This window comes from Schistocerca cancellata, chromosome 11, assembly GCF_023864275.1.
Source record: "Schistocerca cancellata isolate TAMUIC-IGC-003103 chromosome 11, iqSchCanc2.1, whole genome shotgun sequence".
NCBI lineage: Eukaryota > Metazoa > Arthropoda > Insecta > Orthoptera > Acrididae > Schistocerca > Schistocerca cancellata.
In genome coordinates this window covers 146,735,929-146,763,524 of record NC_064636.1, presented here as the reverse complement: position 1 = coordinate 146,763,524, position 27,596 = coordinate 146,735,929, and the positions used below count along the sequence as shown (strand labels likewise).

At 40.3% G+C, this 27,596-nt stretch overlaps 1 protein-coding gene across 6 annotated transcripts in view; it reads right to left on the bottom strand.

Moving 5' to 3' along the window:
- Window positions 1-27,596, bottom strand: part of LOC126108467 (zinc finger protein 879-like) — a 223,442-nt gene that overhangs the window by 117,153 nt on the left and 78,693 nt on the right. For all 6 annotated transcript variants that reach the window (XM_049913711.1, XM_049913710.1, XM_049913714.1 and 3 more), the window contains 2 exons: window positions 24,784-24,882; window positions 10,265-10,330 (listed from right to left, as the gene is read on the bottom strand). In XM_049913711.1, coding sequence (XP_049769668.1) covers window positions 10,265-10,330; window positions 24,784-24,882 — 165 coding nt within the window. The remainder of the gene's footprint in view (window positions 1-10,264; window positions 10,331-24,783; window positions 24,883-27,596) is intronic.

Here is a 27,596-nt window from a genome sequence, read left to right as displayed (position 1 = left end):
GCGTCACCTTCATTCTCGTAATGTGAGAGATGTTCCTGGCAAATTTCAAGTCTGTACACTTTCATTTCAGGAGTCAGCATCCGGGGATCCCATCGTGCACAGATCTTCCGATAGCTGAGCAAAGCAATAATGTGACCCACACGTTCTTGTGAAATGCCGATTGTGCTCGCAATTTCTCTCTGAGTCATACAACAAAACTCCTGAATCAATCTGTCAAAATTTTGTTCGTGAAACTCGGCGGTTGCTGTCACAGGACGTCCAACTTTTCGTTTGCCACGCAGGTCAGATGTTCCCGCCTCGACATCTTTAAACGTTCTCACTCGACGGCGGACAGTACTCACCTTGAGACAATCACCATAAACTGCTTTCATTCTCTGATGAACCTCCTGTGGGGGTACACCTTCTGCTGTCAACCATTCGATGACTGCACGTTGCTTAAATCGCATCGACCGACCGCCTGCGCAGGGTTCCGTACTTTACACTGTAACGACACAACCGTTCAATGATAAGGCATCCCGCCAACTGGAGCTAGAGAGAAGAAGCTACGGTAGCTGGCCACATACCAATGCTGCCAACTGTTGAAAGAGCTATGAAAGTGAAAGCATTACTTTTCAGTCAATCCTCATATAAATGTTAGAAAGTCTTCCTGATGGCATTTTCTGAAGTGTAGCCTTGTATGGAAGTGAAACACTGATGATAAGCAGTTCACTTTTGAAACATAGTACTAAAGAAGAATCCTCAAGACTACATGGGTACATAAAATAATTAATGAAGTGGTACTGAATAGAACTGGGGAGAAAAGGAAGTTATGGCACAATTTGACTAAAAGAAGGATTCGGTTGATAGGACACGTTCTAAGACATCAAGTGATCGCCAATTCAGTACTGGAGGGAAGAGTGGGGGGGCTAAAAATTGTAGAGGGAGAACAAGAGATGAATACAGCAAGCAGCTTTGGAAGAATGTAGGTTGCAGTAGTTATTCACAGATGAGGATGCTTGCACAAGATAGAGTAGCACGGAGAGCTGCATCAAGCCAGTCTTCGGACAGAAAACAACAACATTAATAACAGCAATAAACATAGTGAACTGCCAAATGTAGCAGTTGTAGCGGGACTTTGAATTTCGCCGCACTACACTCGTTCCCTCAGATAAAAATTATACCGTCGCAGCGGTATGAGCGCTCGACGGCAGAGAAAATACTACAATTTTAACTCTTTTTTTGTTTTTCTATCCGTTTCTTTATTGTCTCTCGAGAGCGGAAGCTTAAGGCAGACGTGATCTGATGAAGACGTAAAAAACTTATTAGCTAGTCTTGATCTGATATTAATGTGTAGACACTGTGGAAGTTGTTATTAAATTCGGAGGATGGCAGTAGCAAAGTAAATTAAATTGCATTCAGTATAAAGATGATTTTAATTTGTATAAATTAGTGATTCCTGGACAACTGCAAGATTTTGGAGCGGACTTTTCACGCTGAAATGAAGTAGGAGATTTTTGAAGACCTGGATGCCGCACGAAAGAAGACATGTTAACATGGTAAAGGATGAACTCTTATCTACGCCATTCCCCCACGTCAGTTACATTTTCTTATTATCTGTTCTTTTTCAAATAATTTTTGTAGTGGAAATTGTTTTGATTTTTGCTCAGAAATGCCACAAGGACCACCCCAACAATAGCTTTTCCGAATCACAAAGTCCGATAACTTTTCTATAATACGAAGTCCGATTTGCATTTCATTCTTTCCCTTTTTTCACGGTCATTAACGATTTTAAAAATCCCTTTTTATTCACCATTTCTTCCCACATTTTCTTTTCTTCTCTTTTTCTTTTTTATTAACCACTAAACTGGCTCCCGCAACAGGACGCAATTTTTAGATGTGTCGTTTTTGAGCAAATTTGAAACTTTAATTTGTATTTTTTCCCTACAGAGAATAACCAAAAATCCTGAAGTTTAAAGGGTAACTAAAACACCAACTTTATTGTACCTAAGCAAATGATTATACAACAATAATGTAAAGAATTTTTGTAACTAATTCAATCTGTTTTTCTTTTCATGCCATATATTGATGCAAAACTGTTATTTTGAGACCTTTTGGTGATTATCCAATGGAGATGTATTAAGAAAATCCATATTTTGACGAATACGATTTACGCAGAAGTGATTGACCAGCCGCTGCAGGACAGAAAATTTAATGGTGAGTCACACAATTATGTTTCATTCAAACATTCAATAGCCAACTGCAGAATCCATTTTTTCCCTTTCCACACATCCTGTAGTTTTCTTTTAGATTTTTCCAAAATTATCTATCTCTATTGTAGTTTGTGGTAATTATAGTATTGTTGTAGCATACGAAGATCGTGAATTTGACCGCCAAACAGTCATTTGTTACGAAAAACTTTGTCCGTCCAGCTGCATCTTTCCCAACCATTGTTTTTCAATAGAGCAATCATTTACATTGACGAGAAAATATTTCAACCTAAATTTGAGTCAAATCTTTATTAATCAGACTTATATTATTCCCTTTTTGACTTACGATTATACATCCTATTACAATGGAATGCGGTAAGGTAGAGATAGTTTCGGCAGATGAGTTAAGTGAACTAGATTAATCGTTCAACCAACAAGAACGTCCGCGTTTCCCTCCATAGACGAGTTCACAGATCAATGCAATGATTTTGCCTCAAACTCGCAACATTTGTGATAATACACAGATGGCGACTTTAAATGACGAAATGTGGAATGGATGCAAGACTAGACCGTCAGCGCCATTGTTAACATCAATGTCAGAACCGAATATGAGACAAATTCAGCAATGTGATACAAATCGGACACAGGAGACTGACAAACTGGACCGACTATTAGAGTTATTTGCAGACATGAAACGAGACGTTAGTCAGAAGATTGACGCCAAACTGGACGCACTTGGTCAGGACTTTAAACAAAGGCTAGATAAAAACGACGAAAAATTTGACGTATTAAACCGTACTATGACCGAAAATTTTGAACGAACGACACAGCAGATGACAGAATTAAATAACAACACTCAACAGCTCAGCCAGCTATTTGAGACATTGTCCGACCGAGTCACTAAACAGGAAGAAACTTGGGTTACATTCACACATGAAACAAAAAACAATATCACCCGATGTGAGAATCAGTTAACTCAAATAGTTAATGTGCAGCAGGAAGTGAACACTCGTGTGGAAGAGTTAGCTCAGGCCCACACTTCAGCTAGCTCCACCCAAGAAAAGCTGACTGAAGAAGTGGGAAATATTACCCAACAACTCACAATGGTAGTTCTTGAACAAACCCACCTCAAAGAAAAGACAGAGAAGTTAGAAGACCGAGCGGACCTCGCGTCACTAAACAACGACACCAACATGGCCGAGAGAATTGTACATGAATGTAAATTGTGTGACGACTATCTGGACAAAAAACTTGAAACAATTACACAGGACATACTTTCGAAAACAAAAACACATGTTAAAGACGAGACAAAACACATAGAAGACGAAGTGACAAAATTACGAGACAATGTTGTGCCGTGTTTGGCGATTGGTGCAAACGCATCATCAGGGAACGACAAAACAGCTAAAACCAGGCTAATGACACAGACAGAACACCTATTGTGGAATCACCTATTTCAAGTCAAAATTACAATGTGCCGCTTTCTTTTCCACCAAACGAGCAATATTACGGTACGACACCTAGAGTAGCAAGTGACACAAACCACGTCAATAGTGTTATGCCAACCGGCATGGCCGATGACACGTTTGTAAGGCATGGGTATTTCCAGACATTTTCCAGTGAGGACAAGTACAAAGTCACCCTATTGTGTTTATTAGATCATTTGACAGTGTTTTTCCACGCAGATGGTCAGAAATCGATAAAATCAGATATGTCACCAATCTCATGAGAGGACGAGCAGCTAAGTGGGGTGCCGCTATGAAACGGCGGTGCCTTACGTTTGGAGAATGAGCAACAGAGTCTAAGGAATGAAGTGTGCTACCCCGAGACCTATGACCCTAAAAAAGAGACATTATGACAATACTTTGAGAGGTACCTAGACAAGACACTGTACTGGTCCAAACCAGCCGACCCGCCACTTTAAAGAGCCACTTACCCTTTCCATACCGAGACAGATTAATAGGAGTACCGGAAAACGACATTAAGACTTTTTTAAACTTCTTAGATCAAGTGAACGTAGTTTACAGAGGCGATTCATGCCATTCAAATTTTACTCATATTAGTAACCAAAATCAAAATCAGCATCCACCCCAAAGGAACCGTAGTGAGGGTGGTTGGTAGAACCATCCGTCCGCGCTGCGATACAATACGATGCCTGCGCGCGAAACATGTTCAAATAGAAACGTGTATGACAGTAGGAACAACCGCAGAAATTCGTGGAATAATAATAATAACAACAATAATTATCACCCATATCAAAATGGTAACTACAGGCAAAATGAAAATCACAGGCAGTACAACAACAACAGCAATAGGAGACGTGAGAATAACCGGTACAACCCGCGCTACTTTGACAGGAACATGCGATATAACAGACATAATTACCACCAAAACAACAACAATCCTAACAATCACCGACAGAATATGTGGAACACACAAAATTCACACATGACAAATCATGACCCTTCACAGAATCCACAGCCGTTCCCCAGTACAGTTATGCACTCCCCGCCACGAAGTAGCAATAACAATTGCGGCGCGCCATCAGCTGACGCGTGGGCGCCAACCGGCTGGAATGTAAACATAGTGGAGCTGGTCAATGAACCCGGCCAAACACAGCAGATGACAGAAAACAGTCGATGACCGAGCTAAGCCCTCGTGCTTCGGTCGTGAGGTGTTGTAAGAGCGCAACGACTGAGACGGTTTGTTTCCTCAGGTATAACGACAAAATGACAGCAAAACAGGAATTAACAAAACTATCAGGTTGATGACCTTGTTCTTTTGCGTCCACATCCCAAGTCTACAAAACTAAAACAACTGAGCAGAAAATGGCAGCTATTATACTCAGGTCATTTCAGAATAGCAAGCATACCTAACCCAGGTTGTTACTCCCTACAATACCCGTTATCTCACAAGCCAAGGGGGCTGCATCCCCACAGACATTTGAAACCCTTTGTGCACTAAAACAACATAATATAATGATAACTAAGTTGAACATGAGCAAGTTGCTGTGATAACGAGATCATAAATATTTGTATTGAATACACGAACATTAAGTTATACAGCCTAATAACACAAACTTTAATTTATGGAAATTATATACTGCAGTTACACTTGTACAGATAATTATGAAGAGAATGTAAACCCAGGTGAATACACTTACTGAATGAGGAAAGATATTCATATAGGAATGAGATCTACACACGTTACAGTTGTTGTTAATTGTAAATTATAAGGTGAATCAACAATTAGTTAGTTATTTCAAGGCACTCTAATGAAAGGGATAATAGCTATTGAGATCAGTAATGACATAAGTATGTAGCAGAATGAATGAGGATGTAAGAATGAATGATCAGTATGAATGAGTTAATATTTGAGTTAATATAAGAGGGTAAGTTACTGTGAAGTAGTTGATGGAGACAAGAGATTATTTGAGGAAAATATTATTGGAGTTTTACGAGAATGGAAATGCCAAATGGCCCCACATATGTGATATATTAAAGTCTGATGATGAGGAATATGTTTAATGTATAAGGATATATATATTATGATGAATATGTGAGTAAGGAATGAGTGAGAATGTTTTGGTAATATTGTGCTACATAGAGAAGTGAGTAAACAGTCTACATCTTTAAGATGACATAAGAATTTCAGTTTGAAAGAAAACATTTGTAATGAGTTAGAACACATGAGTACAAGATGTTAAACGTGAATCTATTTTCAGTGCCCTTGAAAATGAATGAATGCAAGAAAAGCAGAGTGAACGTAACAATGATTACAGCTGTGGAAAGAAGTGTAATAAGAATGTAACTTGGAAACACATTAGCTTTAATTTATTTCAGAAGTGTAACTTGGTAACCTTTTGTTAAGTTTTGTTAAGCCACTGTGTGGAAGAAAACATTTATAGTTCATGTTCAGACAGGAGAATGATATTTTAAGGAACTTAAGTTGAAATATAGTTTTTATACAGCCCTCATGTGAATACATTTGTGTAAGAATTTTTTTTATGAAAGTGAAATTTAGTGCCATGTTAGCCTTTGTTATACTTACATACAACAGAAAACCCTGAGGAAGCAAAAGATAAAAGAGTTATTAAGGCCGTTTTGCGGTTCGTACAACACCTCCACTTAAGCGAACAGATGACAAAATTACATCTACGTTGAAGACAACATTTGACTTTTCAGGTAATGCAAGGTAAGTGCAAAGAAGCAGTGACCACCCGTGCAACCAACGTCGAGCAACGGACACTGCGGAAGAGATATTATACTGTCAATTATAATACTATTTTCTTTATTTATGTTTTATAGAAAGAAATGATATATATACACAACATACATGATGTTTAACCTTCATTAAAGTAGAAGAAAGTCCATGGTTGAACTCTTGAGAGAGAATTTGATATGTTATTATATAATACACATTATGAGAGAGAGAATCTCTGTGAGATATATTTTCCATTTGTATAGACGGTATCCACAAGAAGTGGAGATATCGAGGAAGTACTGAGCAGATATGTGATTTACTCATGCACGGATTTGTTAAGGTATAATACACTTAGTCATATGAACAGTCAGAACACAAATAGAGAATCTGTCATGATGTTACACTACACAGACTTGACGTAAGGACACTTACATTTACTCATGATTTGGTAAATGGTAAGCACCTCCTTTCACACACCCCTTGAAGGTGATGCAAATGTTATAATGTATTATGTTCTCTTTTTATGTATTAGCTGTAGGATTTGGTAGTTTATAGGTAGTGAATAGTTTCTTCCATTCTATCTTTCTTTCTTTCTCCATTATCCTACCACCTCCTGCAGCTGGGTATTGTTTGTTTATGGAATGTAAGAATATATTGTGTGACAGTAAACTTTCAGGTATGAATAAAAAGACATGAATATTGATGGCATTACAAGCCTGGTCAACCACTAGCCAAGATATGGAATCAAAAGAAAGAAAGAAATAATAAATGAAGGAAAGCCTGTGCTTTAAATATTAAGCCTGATATCCCTTGGCACGCCAAAAACTGAATTAAAAATAATAATAATAATAATAATAATAATAACACCCAATAAAAGAAAGCCAATGGGACGTAGTATAATTTTTTAGTGTAAATATTTCACATGCATATTCTTGTAAATTTAGATGTATTTGTATATGTGTTAAAACTTTGCATATTGTCAACATATTTTGAAATGTGACCACGAAATGTAAGCTTCCATAATTAACTATGTAAACAAGCTGGGACACAGTGAACTTTCTTAAAACGTAAATACGGCAGAAAAGTGTTGCAAACTGTGTTAAACTGTGAACGTTACAAACGAAGAATTTTGTGTTATTTGTGAAACTTATGGTGCATAAACCAAATAACTGTTTGTGAATCGATATAAACTGCAATTTACTTCGACAATAATGAGGATTTTCACACTGCAAATGAACGTTTGTTGGCGAGTGTAAACAACGTGATGGAAACCCCTACCTTTGCCAACATCGACGCCGTTCTTCCTGGCCGGCCTTCAGATGCTTTGGAGACAAAAAATTCAGCACCTGTCGTAGGCAATGTGGAGGCTAAAAACTACATTGACCATATATGCCCTGGGAACAATAGTCATGAAAACGCACAAGGACCTGGAGTGTTGTGTCGTAACAGAAGACATGGACATTGCTTCAGATCACGCACACGCTCAATTTTATGATGTCTCCGGACCTAACACGCCATTTATGCTGGAATAACAACTTGTAATGAACACTATGTGAAAGTGAATACTGTTCAAGACTGTCATAACACAGCGATTTTGAAACTGCCGCACGCGAAATTCAGTGATGCTATTGCGCATGCGCAAAGACTACGTACTGCCAGAGATGCATTGGGAAACCAATGCTGGAAGCGCACAACATTAACTGCGGTGGCGAGCAGCTTGTTCGAACACACACTATGTAAATATATGTACATGATTTTGTACAAAGGATCAAAACTGTAACAACTGTATGTAGTATATAGGTTTAGAAAGTGTAAGTATTGACAAAGGTTATCCCCTATGAATACACGTGGCCTTTCCTATGAAAATATGTATATATTGACATGTAGGTATATCTATTATATTGTTTGCTAGTTGTTGTTGTTGTTGTTGTTGTTGTTGTGGTCTTCAGTCCTGAGACTGGTTTGATGCAGCTCTCCATGCTACTCTATCCTGTGCAAGCTTCTTCATCTCCCAGTATCTACTGCAACCTACATCCTTCTGAATCTGCTTAGTGTATTCATCTCTTGGTCTCCCTCTACGATTTTTACCCTCCACACTGCCCTCCAATGCTAAATTTGCGATCCCTTGATGCCTCAAAACATGTCCTACCAAACGATCCCTTCTTCTAGTCAAGTTGTGCCACAAACTTCTCTTCTCCCCAACCCTATTCAATACCTCCTCATTAGTTACGTGATCTACCCACCTTATCTTCAGCATTCTTCTGTAGCACCACATTTCGAAAGCTTCTATTCTCTTCTTGTCCAAACTATTTATCGTCCATGTTTCACTTCCATATATGGCTACGCTCCACACAAATACTTTCAGAAACGACTTCCTGACACTTAAATCTCCTCTATTTGGCATTTCCCCTCATGAAAGCCAGCACTGGCCAGCCAGTCTACCTCCTTTATAATTGGAAGATCAAGCCTCTTTCTTCCACATATAACTGACAGGTGTGAATATTACCAAAACGTTACTTTAGTAAGTCTCAGTCGTAAATTACGGACACAAATTATTTACAGAAGAATTGGAAAATCATACAACCCAACATAGGGGATTGTGAGTTCCAGTCTGGGAGAAATTTAAGAACACACAAGATAATACTGACCTTTCAGTTTACCTCACAACACAGGTTCTTTTATAGGATTTGTATATTCTGGGAAAGATTTTAATATTGTTCGCTAAAAAAAACTAAATTCTTATGGCACCAGAGATAAAATTCAGAGAGCAAAGTGTTATTTACAACTTCTACAGAAACCAGAGTACAGTTGAGACTAAAAGTCAAGGAGTGGAAAAAGGAAGCGAGTGAGATTGGGTTTTAGCCTTTGCCTGGTGTTATTCAATCTGTACACTGAATAAGCAGTACACAAATCTGTGGAGAAATGTGGAAAGGAATATTAAAGTTTAGGGAGAAGAAATAAAAATTTGGAGGTTTGCCGGCAACATTGTAATTTCATCACAGAGAGGAAAGGACTTGGAAAGAATGGAATGGGTCATATCTTTAAAACTTATTACAAGATAACAAAAAAAAAAGTAAAGCAAGGGTAACAGAACGTAGTAGAATTAAACCAGGCAGTGCCGAGAAGATCAGATTACGAAACGAGACACTGAGAGCAACAGCTGAGGTTTGCTATTTGGACAGTAAAATAACTATTTGTAGCGAAAGTAGCAAGACAAACAGAATATAATATGTACACTGGCAACGATAAGAGAAGCATTTCTGAAAAAGAAATATCTGTTAACACTGAATGTAGATTTAAATGTTAGGAAGCCTTTTCTGAGAGTATTTGTACAGAGTGCAGCCATGCACAGAAGTGATATGTGAATGACAAGCAGTTCAGACAAGAAGATAACAAAAGTTCCTGAATATATAAGAAAAATGCTGGAGATTAGATGGGTACATGAAAAAACTAATTAAGAGGTACTAAACAAACCTGGGGAGAAAAATTTATGGCACAATTTGACCAAAGGAAGGAATCAGTTGACAGAAAAGATGGTAAGGGATCAATAAATCATCAGGTCGCCCCCCCCCCCTTTTTTTTGTGGGGGGGCTGTAGAGGCTGGAATACAAGTGGATGTAGGTGGCAACAGGTACGTCAAGATGTAGAGGCTAGCACAGCATAGAGTGGCAAGGAGAGTTGCATTAAATGAGGCATTGGAGTAAAAACAACAACAACAACAAACATAGTGAACTGTCAAACGTACCAGTGTTAAGTGAGAGAGATTCCTGCTAAGAGGAATGAGAGCATGCCTTTATATCTTTTGCTGTCACATCAGTGTACACCTGCATGACAATCAATAAACAACCAACATCAGGCATATGTTGCCTCCCTACCTTTTGTCGCACATCGTCACCAACAACATCGGGTTGCTCACTCCTCACTCTTAGACAGTTCGGCTCCTGCAACACAAACAGAAACTTTGGTCCAAGCTCCTGAGAAGAGTAGCCCAGGCAGGAAGTCTTTAATGTGTTATTCTTTTCTGTATGCTAGTACTAAGTCGCATCAAATAATAGTACCTGGCGTGCTCGTCAATGAGCAATGCCCACAATTTACATGACAGCAATGGACAGTTTTTTTATTCCAAAGTGTAGTGTATATATATATGCTTATGGGAGTGGGGGGCTTTGGTACTAAGTGCCTTGCCTATTTCATCTTGATATGTGCAGGAAAATTTCTTTTGTAAAAATATTTTAATTGGACTAACATTCAGGTACTGGCATCATTTATATATGCACTGTTCATATTTTACATGTGAAACAGTCAGCCTTAAGTGTCTCTGGACTGGAGTGAGGCTAATAGTTCAAATCTGTCCACCAGGGTAATAAACCTTGATCTGAGATAAGTTTTAACTGTTTGGAAAAAATTTTGCTCTGCTTGAATTTTATTAGTAAAAAAACATGTTTTTCTGTGATGCTTTTGAAGTGTGCCACTTCTATGGTTTAAACATGTACAATCGGATCAAACACTGCACACAGATAGATAAATGGATGAAGTCAAAACGAAACTTTTCTAATTCAATAATCTTTACCCGTTGTCATGATACTGTGGTTTAAAGTTGAGCTGAACATAGTATTTAAAAAAACTGTTCTTATGCGAATTGAAAGCTGTAATGCTTTACAGTGAACGAAATAAATAAAAAATGCATTCTTACAATAAAGTTGAAACCTCACTTTTAAACATCTATGCTCAGTCATATTTTATGTGCAAAAAACAGTTTTTTTTTTCCTTTCCTTTTTTTCCCCCACATCACATCTATGTTTCAAGATCAGGCAAATCAGATCAAATTTTGCAAGAAAGTAAGAAAATTTATGTAATTAACGATCGTCCTGTTGGTTTTGTGAAAGCCTGTTGCCACAATATAAGCAACATTGTTCAAAAGACTACAAAAAGGTGATCTATACCAGATCAGTCATCGCCTGAACCATCAAAAGTCCACATCGGTTGCCAAGTTATGGCAGTGTCATGTCAAAATTACGGTGAATAGAAGTTGGGAACCATAGCTGAAAATGCTTCTATATTGGAAAAAAAAAGCAAATATGTCCTGAGAAAAGTTAGGATGTAGAAGAAGGGAACCAGCTTTTTGAATTATCTGGCAGCTTCAAAGACATTTGAATCAAAACATCTTGACATATTCACACTTTTCTACTGCCCCAAAATTCACAAGATTCACCAGCTATAGAAAATAATATACAATACGAAGTACCAGAAGTGCATAGATGTAATAGCTAAAAGAGTTTTTTTAGGGGGATAAAATATCTGAAGGTGGATGCATTATATTGTGTTATGTTATATTACGTGACAAGTAAAAAAGCATGAATATGCAAATATGTTTTGATTTAAATGTCTCTGAAGCTGCCAGTTATGTTGAAAAGCTAGTTCACTTCTTTTACATTCCTAACTCTGCCCAGGACATACTTGCCTTTATGTGCTACAACAGGAGCAATTTTCTTACTGGTAGTTATATTGGCACGTATATGCAGTAATTTTACTTTATGGATAAAAGTTTACAACTCTCTTAAAAAAAAAAAGGAGAAGAAAAGTCTGCAGTAAATATAAAGGAATAAAGCTTCTAAATAGTTCTTACAAACTCTGCACAAGAAATAGTGACAGTAAAATGCACTTGTAATCGAGGAATAAAATGGCTTTAGAAAGAGTTGATCTTAAGTGACCCATGTTACCAGTGAACTGCAGTAGATAGAGAAACAATGAGAATACAACCCGCACACTCTCATTACATTCAGACTGAACAGTTGCAAGACTTGGAACATCATCAAAAATGAGGGTCTCCAAGACATTTAATACAAGTAATACAGAGTTTAAACAATGGAAAATCCACGATGGAATGTAAAAATATTATGAAAAGGAAAGTTGCTACTCACAATATTGCAGAGATGTGCGTCGCAGATAGGCACAACAAAAAGACTGTAACAAATTAAGCTTTCAGTCATTAAGGGCTTCGCCAATAACAGATGACAGACTGTGTGTGTGTGTGTGTGTGTGTGTGTGTGTGTGTGTGTGTGTGCGTGTGCGCGCGCGTAACTGTTGTCTATTGTTGACGAAGGCCTTAATGGCCGAAAGCTTTATTTTTGACAGTCTTCCTGTTGTGTCTATCTGCTACTTAACATCTCCGCTTTATGGTGGGTAGGAGCTTTCCTTTTCATAATATTAATACAGCAATTATGACAAATACAGAGAATGAGAAGACAGGGCCAACAAAGATCAACAGAGGAGTTTGACAAAGGTATAGCCTTTCACACACTCTACTCAATATATACCAAGGTGACATTCTTAGACCCTGGAAATGAGAAGTTAAACAATGTGTGAAGTTAATATCCGGGCACACACATAGTTAATCCATTCTCTACCAATATCCAAATAATTATTCACAACAAAGAAAACGACTTCCAGTTTGTAATACATTGCCTGAACGAAAAAAGAAAGGACGTACATCTAAAAATTTCAGTAAAAACTAAGTACAATGGAACTTCGATTTTACGTTCTCTGAGCAATTCTATGCCATAAATTAGCAGCCCCTGTGAAAAATCCATAGGATTAAGACAAAAAATTCTCGAATTTAAGTTTCTTCCTAGTAAGGTTTATCTCGATTCTACGTTCTTATCCGATGTCTCGGTTGACTTTGTCCCATTTCCTGCCTGTTGACATTTGATGTGACCGAACGAGTTGTAAGCGCCACAAAAGACAGACTGTTCACACAGTGGGCGGTCGTGGAGTTAAGGGAATATTTTAGGCCATTGTGGAGTGGAGAGACATGAGAGAGGAAATGCTGGTGCAATGCAGGATCAGTTTTGCCCACATAACTAGCAATGTTTGGCTTCACTGCACAATTATGATGCAAATAATGCTAGGTTGCAGCAGCAACGGAGAAAGGGGACAGTCGGCGCAAAGAGTTCTAGACCGGGCCAATACGTGACGAAGGGGTCCAGCCACCAGCTTCTCTCGTGCCACTTACAACTCAGTGTCATTTTGGATGTACTGTATCCAGCAACAATGTCGATCGTCAACCTTTAAATTCAAACACTGAGTTCCGAAGAACGTGCTCGGTCAGAATCGGGGAAATGTAATACGAGATTAACGGCACCACAAAGTGTACAGTTGCCAAAACTTTCATTTTAGAGGCTCTCACGAAATGATGAAACTGTATTTACACTGGTGAATATGTAACGCAAGCCGGTGTAGTCGTGTAAATTAGGCTTACGACACGTAGGGTCGATTAGACTTCACACTACTTTTTGCAGCTGTGATGTCACTAGTGAGCTTTCGACTATTGATTTTTGCGAGCATGTGTGAACTACCACAGTGTGTACTGTGGGCATTTCGCTTCTTCATTTCCTTTGTGGAGTGTGTACCACAGTATGCCATTTCAAAGCAGTGACACATTGAAAATGTATCACAAAAATGTCACCCTTATCATTAAATACCAGTTAATAAAGCACCAAAGACACAAGGCTTCAAGAGAAATTATGATAACTGAGACGAGACAAAATTTATACGATTTATCTGTAGCCTAAGAAATAACGTCATAGTCTACAGAGTTAGACGTAGTAAGTTCGCATCCCGTTAACTTTTTTTCCACCTTAGCACTGTTAACACATTCTGGGACTTCGTTGTCAAAATAATACGAGTACGTTCTGCAATATTCGATATAGTTTAACATTTCTGTCTACTTAGAGAACAAAGGATGAAATAAATATTTGGCTGTCCATTTCAGAATATGTTGTGATTTCACAGATCATTTCTGGCTGCCTTCACAGTGCCACTACATCCTGCAAAAAGTTGTGTAAAATGTACTCAATCCTTCACACATAAAATGAGCTTGCCTGCTCGATGTCTACAAGCGACACACTAACGTCACTGCACTCGCGTCACCAGATTACGCTGCAGTGCCACTGGCTATGGAAGGGTAAGGACCCCCCCCCCCCCCCGCAGTTATATTCTGGCAACTTTCACAGTACTTTACAGTTGTCGGTTTGCTTTTTTCTGGGTGAGCACAAAGGAAAGATCTCTCAAGAACGCATGTTTTGTCATATCACTTGTGGTCGTAGTATGTCGGAAAATAGCTAGATTACCTTGTATCCAGATTGCAATTTCAAATTTTTGATGAGTTTTTGCTTGCTGTTACACATCTGTTATTTTTTAATAATTGATGAAATTCTTTACAACAAATTATTGTATAAACATTGATTTGTACATTTAATTTCCTTCACTTATACAGGTTTTATACAATGTATTGGAGAGGATTAGGATTTTTAATCGTGTACACTAATTACAAATGTTTTTGCTTGTATTTTGGGGGTTTTAATGTTTTCCTTGAATCTGCATTTTCCCCAATTTTGAATTTTTTTAGATATGGACTGCACAAAAACTTAAAATAGGGCTTTCATTGTAATTTCCTTCAAAGGGTAATTTTATAGTTCACTCAAAAGTGGTACTAGATGAACAGCCAATAAAACTGGTGTCACATCTTCAGGTGGCCAGGCTGTGATATTAGCAACGATCACAGAAACGGTGTTACTGATAAATGAAACAAGTATCATGTGATATGTGGCACAATACACAGACAGAACACTGAGTCACAAGACAGGGGAGGATACAGAGTTAAAATTTTACGAAGTAATGACTATCGCTACTCCAATATATGGGAGCAGATCTTGAACAATAACTAAAGAAGTCAAAAGAAGAACACATTGGCGGAAATGAGACATTTGAGGAAAGTTAAAGGGTGTAACCTCAGAGGTCAAATACAAAACCTATTGCAAGAGAAGAACTTACTTTATACTGTATCAGTAATAAAGATAGAGGCAGGATCCATAAAATGGAAACAACAAATCAACACAATGGGGAAAACCAGATTAGACAAACAAGTATTCAGTTATACAGCAATAGGAAACACACACCCACACACACACACACACACACACACACACACACACAGACAGAGAGAGAGAGAGAGAGAGAGAGAGAGAGAGAGAGAGAGAGAGAGAGAGAGAGAGAGAGGAACAGATGGCTTTGGTGTGGACAGAACTAGCTGTTAGCCTACTCCATGAAGTGAAGAAGAAAAAGAAGAAGTAGTTAAAGAACAGTGTCAATTTTACAATGTCCCTCGACTTTTGCATTACAAATGATCAATGACAACAACAATTTTAACTATTACTCTTTAAAGTCACAGTTTCTAAGTTTGCTCTTAGACTCCCATGTTCTGATTGGCGGCAGCCGGGGAAACTTTGTGCTGTAGTGATTAGCACTATTAATAGTCTATACACAAACAACATAATTGTTACACCAATGAAAAACATAATCAAATGCTAACAAACACAAAGGGGTAAGAGAGGGATGCTGTATTTATCTCACTCTCTTCATTATGTACATATACGAGGTGCGACAATAAAATAATGAGACTGATGTGGGGGGAGGGGGGGGGGGGGGGGATGCCGCTTACCATTTTTGGCAAGCTTAGTGTTGCCTCCTTCAAAGTAGTTCCTTTCTGTTTGCACACACTTTTTCCAGTGCTTCTGCCATTGATGGTAACATTTCTGGAACTCAGCTTCTGTAATATCCTCCAACACCCTTGTCACAGCTTTCTGAACATCTTGTGTTGTTTGAAAATGGTGTCCCTTGACCGCCATTTTGACTCTTGGAAATAGAAAAAGAAATATCTGGTGAATAAGGTGGTTGTGGTAGTACTGAAACTTGTCTTGAGGGTAAAAATTGCTGTACTGACAGAGCAGTACGAGATGGCGCATTATCGTGATGCAGAATCCAATTATCAGCAACGTTGGCACAGACACAAAGAACTCTTTTACAAAGTCTTTCTGAAATTTCTTTGTAGTAATATTGGTTAACTGTTTGTACAGGAGGCACCCACTCTTTATGAACAATTCCCTTGGAATCGAAGAAGCACACAAGCACGCATTTCACTTTTGGCTGTGACTGCGGTCTTCATCTTCAACATTCGTTCTGCCTTCACTAAACATTTTATGCCAACGAAAAACTTGAGCTCTTGACATAACCTCCTCTCCAAAAGCCTTCTGAAGCAGTTTCACCCAATTTGACATAACCTCCTCTCCAAAAGCCTTCTGAAGCAGTTTCACCCAATTTAACGCAAAAAGAAATGGCATACCGTCGCGCAATATTATGCGGTTCCATTTCCGTGACGAGAGACAAAATCACGTGTGAACTTATTACAGCACAACTCACGACCGAGCAGTTGCATCGATGTGGCGCTTGGACTGGAATCAGCTTATAGACTGAGGTCAAAGATATTGTGCCTATCAAGCCTGCAGGGTTGCCACATTTTCCAAAGAGAATCAGTCTCATTACTTTATTGTTGCACCTTGTACAAAGTGAGTATTAAATAAGAAAAAGTGAATAAGCCTCGGCAGCCAGGGACAATGGTCATGTGCGCGAGTTGTGTTAGTGTCCCCCCCCCCAGAAGGAAGCCTTCGAACCGAGAACTTGCCCGTTGAGTAGTCTTTCTGGTGTCTGCGACTCAACATCTCCACTATACGATGTTGTTGTTGTGGTCTTCAGTCCTGAGACTGGTTTGATGCAGCTCTCCATGCTACTCTATCCTATGCAAGCTTCTTCATCCCCAAGTAACTACTGCAACCTACATCCTTCTGAATCTGCTTAGTGTATTCATCTCTTGGTCTCCCCCTACGATTTTTACCCTCCACACTGCCCTCCAATACTAAATTGGTAATCCCTTGATGCCTCAGAACATGTCCTACCAACCGATCCCTTCTTCTGGTCAAGTTGTGCCACAAACTTCTCATCTCCCCAATCCTATTCAATACTTCCTCATTAGTTATGTGATCTACCCATCTAATCTTCAGCATTCTTCTGTAGCACCACATGTCGAAAGCTTCTATTCTCCTCTTGTCCAAACTATTTACCGTCCATATTTCACTTCCATACATGGCTACACTCCATACAAATACTTTCAGAAATGACTTCCTGACACTTAAATCTATACTCGATGTTAACAAATTTCTCTTCTTCAGAAACGCTTTCCTTGCCATTGCCAGTCTACATTTTATATCCTCTCTACTTCGACCATCATCGGTTATTTTGCTCCCCAAATAGCAAAACTCCTTTGCTACTTTAAGTGTCTCATTTCCTAATCTAATTCGCTCAACATCACCCGACTTAATTCGACTACATTCCATTACCCTCGTTTTGCTTTTGTTGATGTTCATCTTATATCCTCCATTCAAGACACTGTCCATTCCGTTCAACTGCTCTTCCAAGTCCTTTGCTGTCTCTGACAGAATTACAATGTCATCGGCGAACCTCAAAGTTTTTATTTCTTCTCCATGGATTTTAATACCTACTTTAAATTTTTATTTTGTTTCCTTTACTGCTTGCTCAATATACAGATTGAATAACATCGGGGAGAGGCTACAACCCTGTCTTACTCCCTTCCCAACCACTGCTTCCCTTTCATGTCCCTCGACTCTTATAACTGCCATCTGGTTTCTGTACAAATTGTAAATAGCCTTTCGCTCCCTGTATTTTACCCCTGCCACCTTTAGAATTTGAAAGAGAGTATTCCAGTCAACATTGTCAAAAGCTTTCTCTAAGTCTACAAATGCTAGAAACGTAGGTTTGCCTTTCCTTAATCTTTCTTCTAAGATAAGTCATAAGGTCAGTATTGCCTCACGTGTTCCAGTATTTCTATGGAATCCAAACTGATCTTCCCCGAGGTCGGCTTCTACTAGTTTTTCCATACGTCTGTAAAGAATTCGTGTTAGTATTTTGCAGCTGTGGCTTATTAAACTGATTGTTCGGTAATTTTCACATCTGTCAATACCTGCTTTCTTTGGGATTGGAATTATTATATTCTTCCTGAAGTCTGAGGGTATTTCACCTGTTTCATACATCTTGCTCACCAGATGGTAGAGTTTTGTCAGGACTGGCTCTCCCAAGGCCGTCAGTAGTTCGAACGGAATGTTGTCTGCTCCCGGGGCCTTGTTTCGACTCACGTCTTTCAGTGCTCTGTCAAACTCTTCATGCAGTATAGTATCTCCCATTTCATCTTCACCTACATCCTCTTCCTTTTCCATAATATTGTCCTCAAGTGCATCGCCCTTGTATAGACCCTTTATATACTCCTTCCACATTTCTGCTTTCCCTTCTTTGCTTAAAACTGGGTTTCCATATGAGCTCTTGATGTTCATACAAGTGGTTCTCTTATCTCCAAAGGCCTCTTTAATTCTCCTGTAGGCAGTATCTATCTTACCCCTAGTGAGATAAGCCTCTACATCCTTACATTTGTCCTCTAGCCATCCCTGCTTAGCCATTTTGCACTTCCTGTCGATCTCATTTTTGAGACGTTTGTATTCCTTTTTGCCTGCTTCTTTCACTGCTTTTTTATATTTTCTCCTTTCATCAATTAAATTCAATATTTCTTCTGTTACCCCAGGATTTCTACTAGCCCTCGTCTTCTTACCTACTTGATCCTCTGCTGCCTTCACTACTTCATCCCTCAAAGATACCCACATTCTTCTTCTACTGTATTTCTTTCCCCCATTCCTGTCAATTGTTCCCTTATGCTCTCCCTGAAACTCTGTACAACCTCTGGTTCTTTCAGTTTATCCAGGTCCCATCTCCTTAAATTCCCACATTTTTGCAGTTTCTTCAGTTTTAATCTACAGGTCATAACCAATAGATTGTGGTCAGAGTCCACATCTGCCCCTGGAAATGTCTTACAATTTAAAACCTGGTTTCTAAATCTCTGTCTTACCATTATATAATCTATCTGATACCTTTTAGTATCTGCAGGGTTCTTCCATGTATACAACCTTCCATCATGATTCTTAAACCAAGTGTTAGCTATGATTATGTTGTGCTCCGTGCAAAATTCTACCAGGCAGCTTCCTCTTTCATTTCTTAGCCCCAATCCATATTCACCTACTACGTTTCCTTCTCTCCCTTTTCCTACACTCGAATTCCAGTCACCCATGACTATTAATTTGTCGTCTCCCTTCAATATCTGAATAATTTCTTTTGTTTCATCATACATTTCTTCAATTTCTTCGTCATCTGCAGATCTAGTTAGCATATAAACTTGTACTACTGTAGTAGGTATGGGCTTCGTATCTATCTTGGCCACAATAAAGCGTTCACTATGCTGTTTGTAGTAGCTTACCCGCATTCCTATTTTCCTATTCATTATTAAACCTACTCCTGCATTACCCCTATTTGCCTTTGTGTTTATAACCCTGTAGTCACCTGACCAGAAGTCTTGTTCCTCCTGCCACCGAACTTCACTAATTCCCACTATATCTAACTTTAACCTATCCATTTCCCTTTTTAAATTTTCTAACCTACCTGCCCGATTAAGGGATCTGACATTCCACGCTTCGATCTGTAGAACGCCAGTTTTCTTTCTCCTGATAACAACATCCTCTTGAGTAGTCCCCGCCCGGAGATCCGAATGGGGGGACTATTTTACCTCTGGAATATTTTACCCAAGAGGACGCCATCATCATTTAATCATACAGTAGAGCTGCATGTCTTCGGGAAAAATTACGGCTGTAGTTTCCCCTTGCTTTCAGCCGTTCGCAGTACCAGCACAGCAAGGCCGTTTTGGTTATTGTTACGAGGCCAGATCAGTCAATCATCCAGACTGTTGCCCTTGCAACTACTGAAAAGCCTGCTGCCCCTCTTCAGGAACCACACGTTTGTCTGGCCTCTCCACAGATACCCCTCTGTTGTGGTTGTTATCTACGGTACGGCTATCTGTATCGCTGAGGCACGCAAGCCTCCCCACCAACGCAAGGTCCATGGTTCAGGGGGGGGACTATATGATGAGTAGCAATCAATTCTTTTCATAATATCGAATAAAAAAGAAGTATTTTTAGACTGTCACAATACTAAATGCAACCCTATATGCAAATGACCTAACACTGACTGCTTTTACGGTCTGGGGAATATTTTATTGGCGTTCCCGGGTGATCTCGCCATTCGGGAAGGTCGAAACAAGTACGCATCTGTATTTCGGAACTGTCTCCACCCCTAAATGCAGTTAATTTTTCCTCAACACAAGGGCATCTGTAAGCAGGACGTCCGTTGTTCGAAGAGCACCAGGTCTAGTTTACCACACTCCCCTGGCCACCAGTCTCCCCGGATTTAAACCCAATCGAGAATGTGTGGGACCAGCTCCGTCGGGCTGTACGCACCGCTCCCACACCCTGTCGTTACCTTCCGGAACCCCACCGACTGTTTCTGCACGTCTTGCAGCAATCCACATTGCGAGACGTGATTATTTGAACTTATGAAAGGTGGCTACATTAATGTGACTGGGCAGTGTAATAAGTACTGAATGTATTGTGAAACAGAAGTGTGTTTATGAATACGTACCAAGTTCAATTTAAGTTATAAGGGGCATTTAAAAAGAAACAAGCCAGACTCTGGAATGCACAAATCAGTGTCAGGAGGGAACACTGTGGCACGTGTAACGAGGTGTGATTGCGACCAAAATATGAAAGTCCACAGCCCGTCGCTAGAGGGCACGCAGACACGTCACGTGACTATACAGAGCAGCGTGCACCAATCGTCCGATGCTGCCAGTCACATTGCAAACCGTGACACGGAGGCGTCAACAGAGGAGCAGAGAGGTGGTGTTCGTTTTCTGGCAGTGGAAGGAGCAGGAGGAACAGACAATCGTCAACAAATGTCACAAGTGTACGGCAAACACTGCACGTCCCTTGCAAGGGTCAGGTGCGGCACAAACGCTTCAGGGAATGACGGGTGTCGTTAGCCGATTATGCGCGGTCTGGAGCACCACACTACATTACTGATGACATCATCCGGCTGGTGGATGCACTCGCTATCCAGGACCGCCGAGTGACAGTGAAAACCACACCGTCGTGAAGGAACGACTGCTCGTGCGCAAAGTGTGTGCCCAGTCGGCGCACCGCAGTCTCTGGCCACACCGGGAAGCATGTCGAATGGCCCACTGTCTCGCTCATCCGCAACGCTATGCTCGGGAAGGGAACGCGTTCCTGGCACGAGTGGTGGCTGGAGACGATCACGGTGTCATCACTTTGAACCAGAATCAAAATGTCTCCAGTGGAAGCGTCCAGTGTCACCACCACCAAAAAAAGCCGAGGCCGTCCACACGAGTGCAGGAAAGGTTATTCTGACGTTCTTCTTTGACCGAGGTGTCTGATTCACTTCCTGCAGCACGGGTCGACAGAGAATGCCCAGCGTTATTCGCAAACCTCGATCGCCCTTCGGTGAGCGATCAAATAAAAATGATCGGGCAATCTCACCCGTGGGGTCATTCTGTTCCACGACAATGCAAAGCGTCGTACGGCCGACACAGCCGCGACACTCCTGCAGAAGTTCAAATGGGAGGTTCTCGGCCGCCCTCCGTACAGTCCGAACCTCTGTCCGTGTGATTACGCCATTTTTGGTCCCCTTAAAAAGGCCCTGAGGGGCAAACGATTCACCTCTGAGAACGACATCCCTCTGTACGTAGGGAACTGGTTAACATCGCAGCCCCGGGAATGTTACGAGACAGCCATTCGCCGCCTTATGTCACAGCGGGACAAGTGTCTCAACAGCCAGGGTCAATACCTCCAACATACAGGTACTGGTTTCTGTAATTATGCCTCCGGCTAGTTTCTTTTTGAATGCCCCTTATAAATCAATGGATAGGTGGCCGCCCAGATATTGGAGATAGTCGAGTTAAGGCCCCACGACTACCACTAATCTCAATTGAACTGTTTGACTGTAAAGAGTTTGGTCTGTAATATATGAATGACAAAAGTCAGGTGGAGAAATACGCATGTTATTTTTGTAATGTAATAATGCTAAATCTACATATCTTACAATTGTTCGTAGACACTTTACTGCATTCAGCATTAGACACAAGGCCAAATAACAGAGTGATGTGGACGAAGTGTGGCAAAACAGCTACTTAGACTATGTAATTTATTCTCACAGATAGTTGAAAAGTCGTAACATGTCACGGAACCACAAGACAGGTGCCGTACGGTAGGTGACTTGAAAAGGTGCAAAGCTGCAACTTCAGTGCAAAGTGAAGACAGGTACGTAATATACACTACGGGCTATTAAAATTGCTACACCAGAAAGATGACGTACTACAGATGCAAAACTTAACCGACAGGAAGATGATGATGTGATATGCAAATGATTAGCTTTTCAAAGCATTCATACAAGGTTGGCACCAGTGGCGATCCCTACAACGTGCTGAACTGAGGAAAGTTTCTAACCGATTTCTCATACATAAACAGCACTTGACTGGCGTTGCCTGGTGAAACGTTGTTGTGATGCCTCTTGTAAGGAGGAGAAATGCGTACCATCACGTTCCGACTTTGATAAAGGTCTGATTGTAGCCTATCGCGATTGCCGTTTTATCGTATTGCTGCTCGCGTTGGTCGAGATCCAATGACTGTTAGCAGAATATGGAATCGGTTGGTTCAGGAGGGTAATACGGAACACCGTGCTGGATCCCAACAGCCTCGTATCACTAGCAGTCGAGATGACAGGCATCTTATCCGCACGGCTGTAACGGATCGTGCAGCCACGTCTCGATCCCTGAGTCAATAGATGGGGACGTTTGCAAGACAACAACCATCTGCACGAACAGTTCGACGAAGTTTGCAGCAGCATGGACTATCAGCTCGGAAACCGCGGCTGCGGTTACCCTCGACGCTGCATCACAGACAGGAGCGCCTGCGATGGTGTACTCGACAATGAACCTGGGTGCACGAATGGCAAAACGTCATTTTTTCGTATGAATCCAGGTTCTGTTTACAGCATCATGATGGTCGCATCCGTGTTTGGCGACATCGCGGTGAACGCACATTGGAAGCGTGTATTCGTCATCGCCAAACTGGCGTATCACCCGGCGTGATGGTATGGGGTGCCATTGGTTACACTTCGTGGTCACCTCTTGTTCGCATTGACGGCACTTTGAACAGTGGATGTTACATTTAAGATGTGTTATGACCCGTGGCTCTACCCTTCATTCGATCTCTGCAAAACCCTACATTTCACCAGGATAATGCACGACCACATGTTGCAGGTCCTGTACGCGCCTTTCTGGATACAGAAAATGTTCGACTGCTGCCCTGGCCAGCACATTCTCCAGATCTCTCACCAATTGAAAATGTCTGGTCAATGGTGGCTGCGCAACTGGCTCGTCACAATACGCCAGTCACTACTCTTGATGAACTGTGGTATCGTGTTGAAGCTGCATGGGCAGCTGTACCTGTACACTCCATCCGAGCTCAATTTGACTCAATGCCCAGGCATATCGAGGCCGTTATTACGGCCAGAGGTGGTTGTTCTGGGTACTGATTTCTCAGGATCTAAGCACCCAAATTGGGTGAAAATGTAATAACATGTCAGTTCTAGTATAATATATTTGTACAATGAATACCCGTGTATCATCTGCATTTCTTCTTGGTGTGACAATTTTAATGGCCAGTAGTGTAATAGAGACTGCCCTATTGTTCCGTGCATCAGTCGGTGGTGAATAAGAAAACTGTGAGAAAAAAAGCAGAGTTTCAGTGACAAAGCCACATTTCGTACGTGTGGAAAGGTGAACTGTCAAAAGGTGTGTCTGGCGCACAGTAACTTCGTGTGAAATTGAGGATCACATTTGTTATTCACTTAAACTTAATGTCTTTAGTGTGTCGTCTTCTGCAAATGCTTAGAGACAATTTTTCTTTGAGAACAAAACTGTGCTTGGTTACGTGTACCTGGACATGCTGCAGCAGTGGCTTATGCCACAATTACAGCAAGACAGAGGAGACTTAATTTTTGCAACAAGACAGTGCTTCACCACAGTTTCTTTCAGACATTCAAACACTGAACTGCCTCAGCACACTGGATAGCCTTCCCATCGCGACTCTCCTTTCTTCAGCACCCCTACGGTCGCCGGACTCTGTACGATATTTTTCTCGTGGGGTTATGTCGAGGATCACGTGTTCCTGCCTCCATTGCCACTTAATTTGGAAGAGCGGCAAGGAATTAATGCAGTGACACTTTTAAGTGTGACATTTTGGGATGTGTACAACCAGAGATCGATCACCGTACTGAAGTTCGCGACGTCAGGACGGTGCCCGTATTGCGGAGCTGTAATGTCAGTTGAAAACTTCGAAAGATACTTTATCCCCTGACACATTTCTGTTTTCTGTACAGCTTTTACTTTTCACATAGATGTCTTTAGAAACACCAGAGTTACTTACAAATAACTGTGTGCATTGTGGATGCACGCCTCTGAGAAGTCCACCGTCAACGATGATGGAGAGATTAAAATGAAAATGAAAATATGAAATATACATCAGTTTCCTACCTGTAGTTTTCCAGACACACTGGTGTGTTCAGAATTCTCACTCTCCTCCTGTTCCGAATTGTCACTCTCCTCCATCTTTATTGTCACAGAATCCAACTCCTGTAACAACAACAAACACCTTCATTTAATTCCTGTGCAGAATGTCAGAGTGGCATAGAACTGGGACACATAGAACATTGATGTGTGCAAGTGCTACGTTTGGGAACTGTCTACCGTTAAGGTCAGTCATCGCATCCCACAAAGCGAGTCACACGAGACCGATAAAAAGCCCTTCTGAGAAAGGGTTGCAGTTGGGCATGTAATAGGTAATCTGTAAAAGAACATGTAAAATTGTTATTTATGTAAAACATCAGTTGCACTTATATTTCAATTGTTTATATTTACCTTCCTGATTAGTTATACAATTAGTTTTACTGGAAGATAAAGTAATTAAAAGTTACAGCTAACTGGAGCCACGACAATGTCATATAATTGAAAAACATTATCAGCTACTGAGCCGCTGGGAAGATATTGTTGCTACTCGTAAGGAAGGAGACATTCACAACTTTCTGAAGACATGTTAAGGACTGTCTGAAATTACGTAACTTACAAAATAAGTAACATTAATAGTTCAGACCCTCAAAATCCCAGTCACCTATTTTACTTTAATGACTGCAACATTCTAAACATTGACAATATGATTTCGTTGCTGTATCTTTCTGTAATCAGATAACACCCCTCACTAATTAATTCAGTCAGTAATTAATATTTCAAATAATTTTGAATCATAAAACATTTATTTCAAGACAGATGCCATACTCGTAAATACGCAATTTCACATAAAGCGTAAAAAGAATGTTTGATGTACTTTTGTTAATTACTAACTTGAAACATTTTTCATAAACCAAACAATAGTGAAGTTTTATAGTCCATGCAAAATAGTAATATCTAACCTAGCAGAATATGAAAACACTAAGAGTTTCAGAAATCACATCACATTTTTATGCCTGTCTTTGAACAGCGACATCTCATCCCGAATCGCCAGTCTACGCCCGGAGATCATAAAAGTAGCACTGTAATGATGTCGGTTTGATAGCGAATCTGTGACCGGCAAGATCCCTGTTTCATTTAAAGTGTAATTCTGTACCATAAGATAGCAAAAATGTGTGCCAAATATGTTTGTAAGTAATCTGAAGCTCAAAAACATCTTTCTATCTGAAAATCTTGGACGAGCTAGTAAATACACTTCCTAGGAGTGTCAATATCTGCAAACTGGTTTTCCTCCAGACATGTCTGCAAAGGCAGAGATGTGTAGAAGGTGCCCCAGGCCCCGAACAAAAGTAATTTTTATTATTTAAATTTTACGAAGAGTTCACCTATTTTGTCCATCACCTTTCAGCTCACGTGACGACAAACAACTGCTTCACAGTGGAATAGGGCGAACCGTCATCAGCAAAGCCGCACTGACAATCGAATCGTATCGGCAGAGCACGTGGCTGGGGAGTCTGAGGGTCCCAGCACTGTCACTCTCTCTCTCTTCTGTTCCGAGTCACCGCCAGTTCCTCCACCTTTAAAGTTTCCCTTCTCCTTCGAGATGGGTCCAAAGTTACCTGAGTTACCGTATTTACTCAAATCTAAGCCGCACTCGTATCTAAGCCGCACCAGAAAAATGAGACTCGAAATCAAGGAAAAAAAAATTTTTCCGAATCTAAGCCGCACCTGAAATTTGAGACTCGAAATTCAAGGGGGGAGAGAAGTTTTAGGCTGCACCTCCAAATCGAAACAAAGTTGGTCTATTGTAATATGAGACACAATTTAGGTAGAATAAATGATGATACAGCTACAGTAGTTTGGTTCGAGTCGTAAGCTTAGCAGTTAAGCTTTATCAGGTAGCCATTGCTATGCGTCAGGCGTGCTTCGTCTGGTTTGAATCAATTGCTTATTTTTCTTTGATCTGATAAGTGCCGTTCTCTTTGTTGTAGGTGTTTACGTCACTATAGGCTGAAAATGCATTATTGTACTGTGTCGTGCATTGTTTGTCGCATTCTGATAATAAGTGTTTACGGCCTGTCGCCGCTCTCGCCATGGCTTGCTTTTGTGCGCGCTACCGCCACTTACAATAAAAAAAAGAAAGGAATTGTCTCATTAGCGAAACAATGGCAACAGACTGCTATTTGTTGTTACTTACACTGCTGCTTTCTTTGATAAAGATCAACAAGAACCAAATAATAGACTGCGTTTGACAGATGTTCTGAACGAGAGTTTAGCGAAAATTTTTCTCCGTTTGAATATCTTTGCAGACGCCTCTTTTGTACATTACATTCTGCACAGAAATTAGAGTCATCTTAGATTTAAAAATCTAGTCAAGTGCCGTGCTTCATTTCTGATTGTATCAATATTAGGCATAAGAATAATACGATTATACGAATATAAACGTGACATGATATGTATATTCTTCCGCATTTGCTGCTGTCTCACACTAGTTTCATAGGTTATTAGGCAGACAGGATTTAAATGAGATAGCAGCAAACATGAAAGAATACATGGCAAAATGTTTATATTCGTATTATTCTTATGTTGAAGAGAATACTGCATGTGATTCGCAATTCATAAAAGTTCCTATTAGCAACCATAGAAACCATCTCTTCTCACAGATAGGAAAAAATTCAGAACGTAGAGTTGGCCATATTGACAAACATCCCAAATAGTCTTGCCAGTCGGATTTTCGTAGTACATTGAAATGCTGCTACATTCGAAGATGAACAACATAGAATTTGTATTTACTTCGTTGGATAATGTATGAAAATGCAGTGGTCAAAACTCGGGGCGGATAA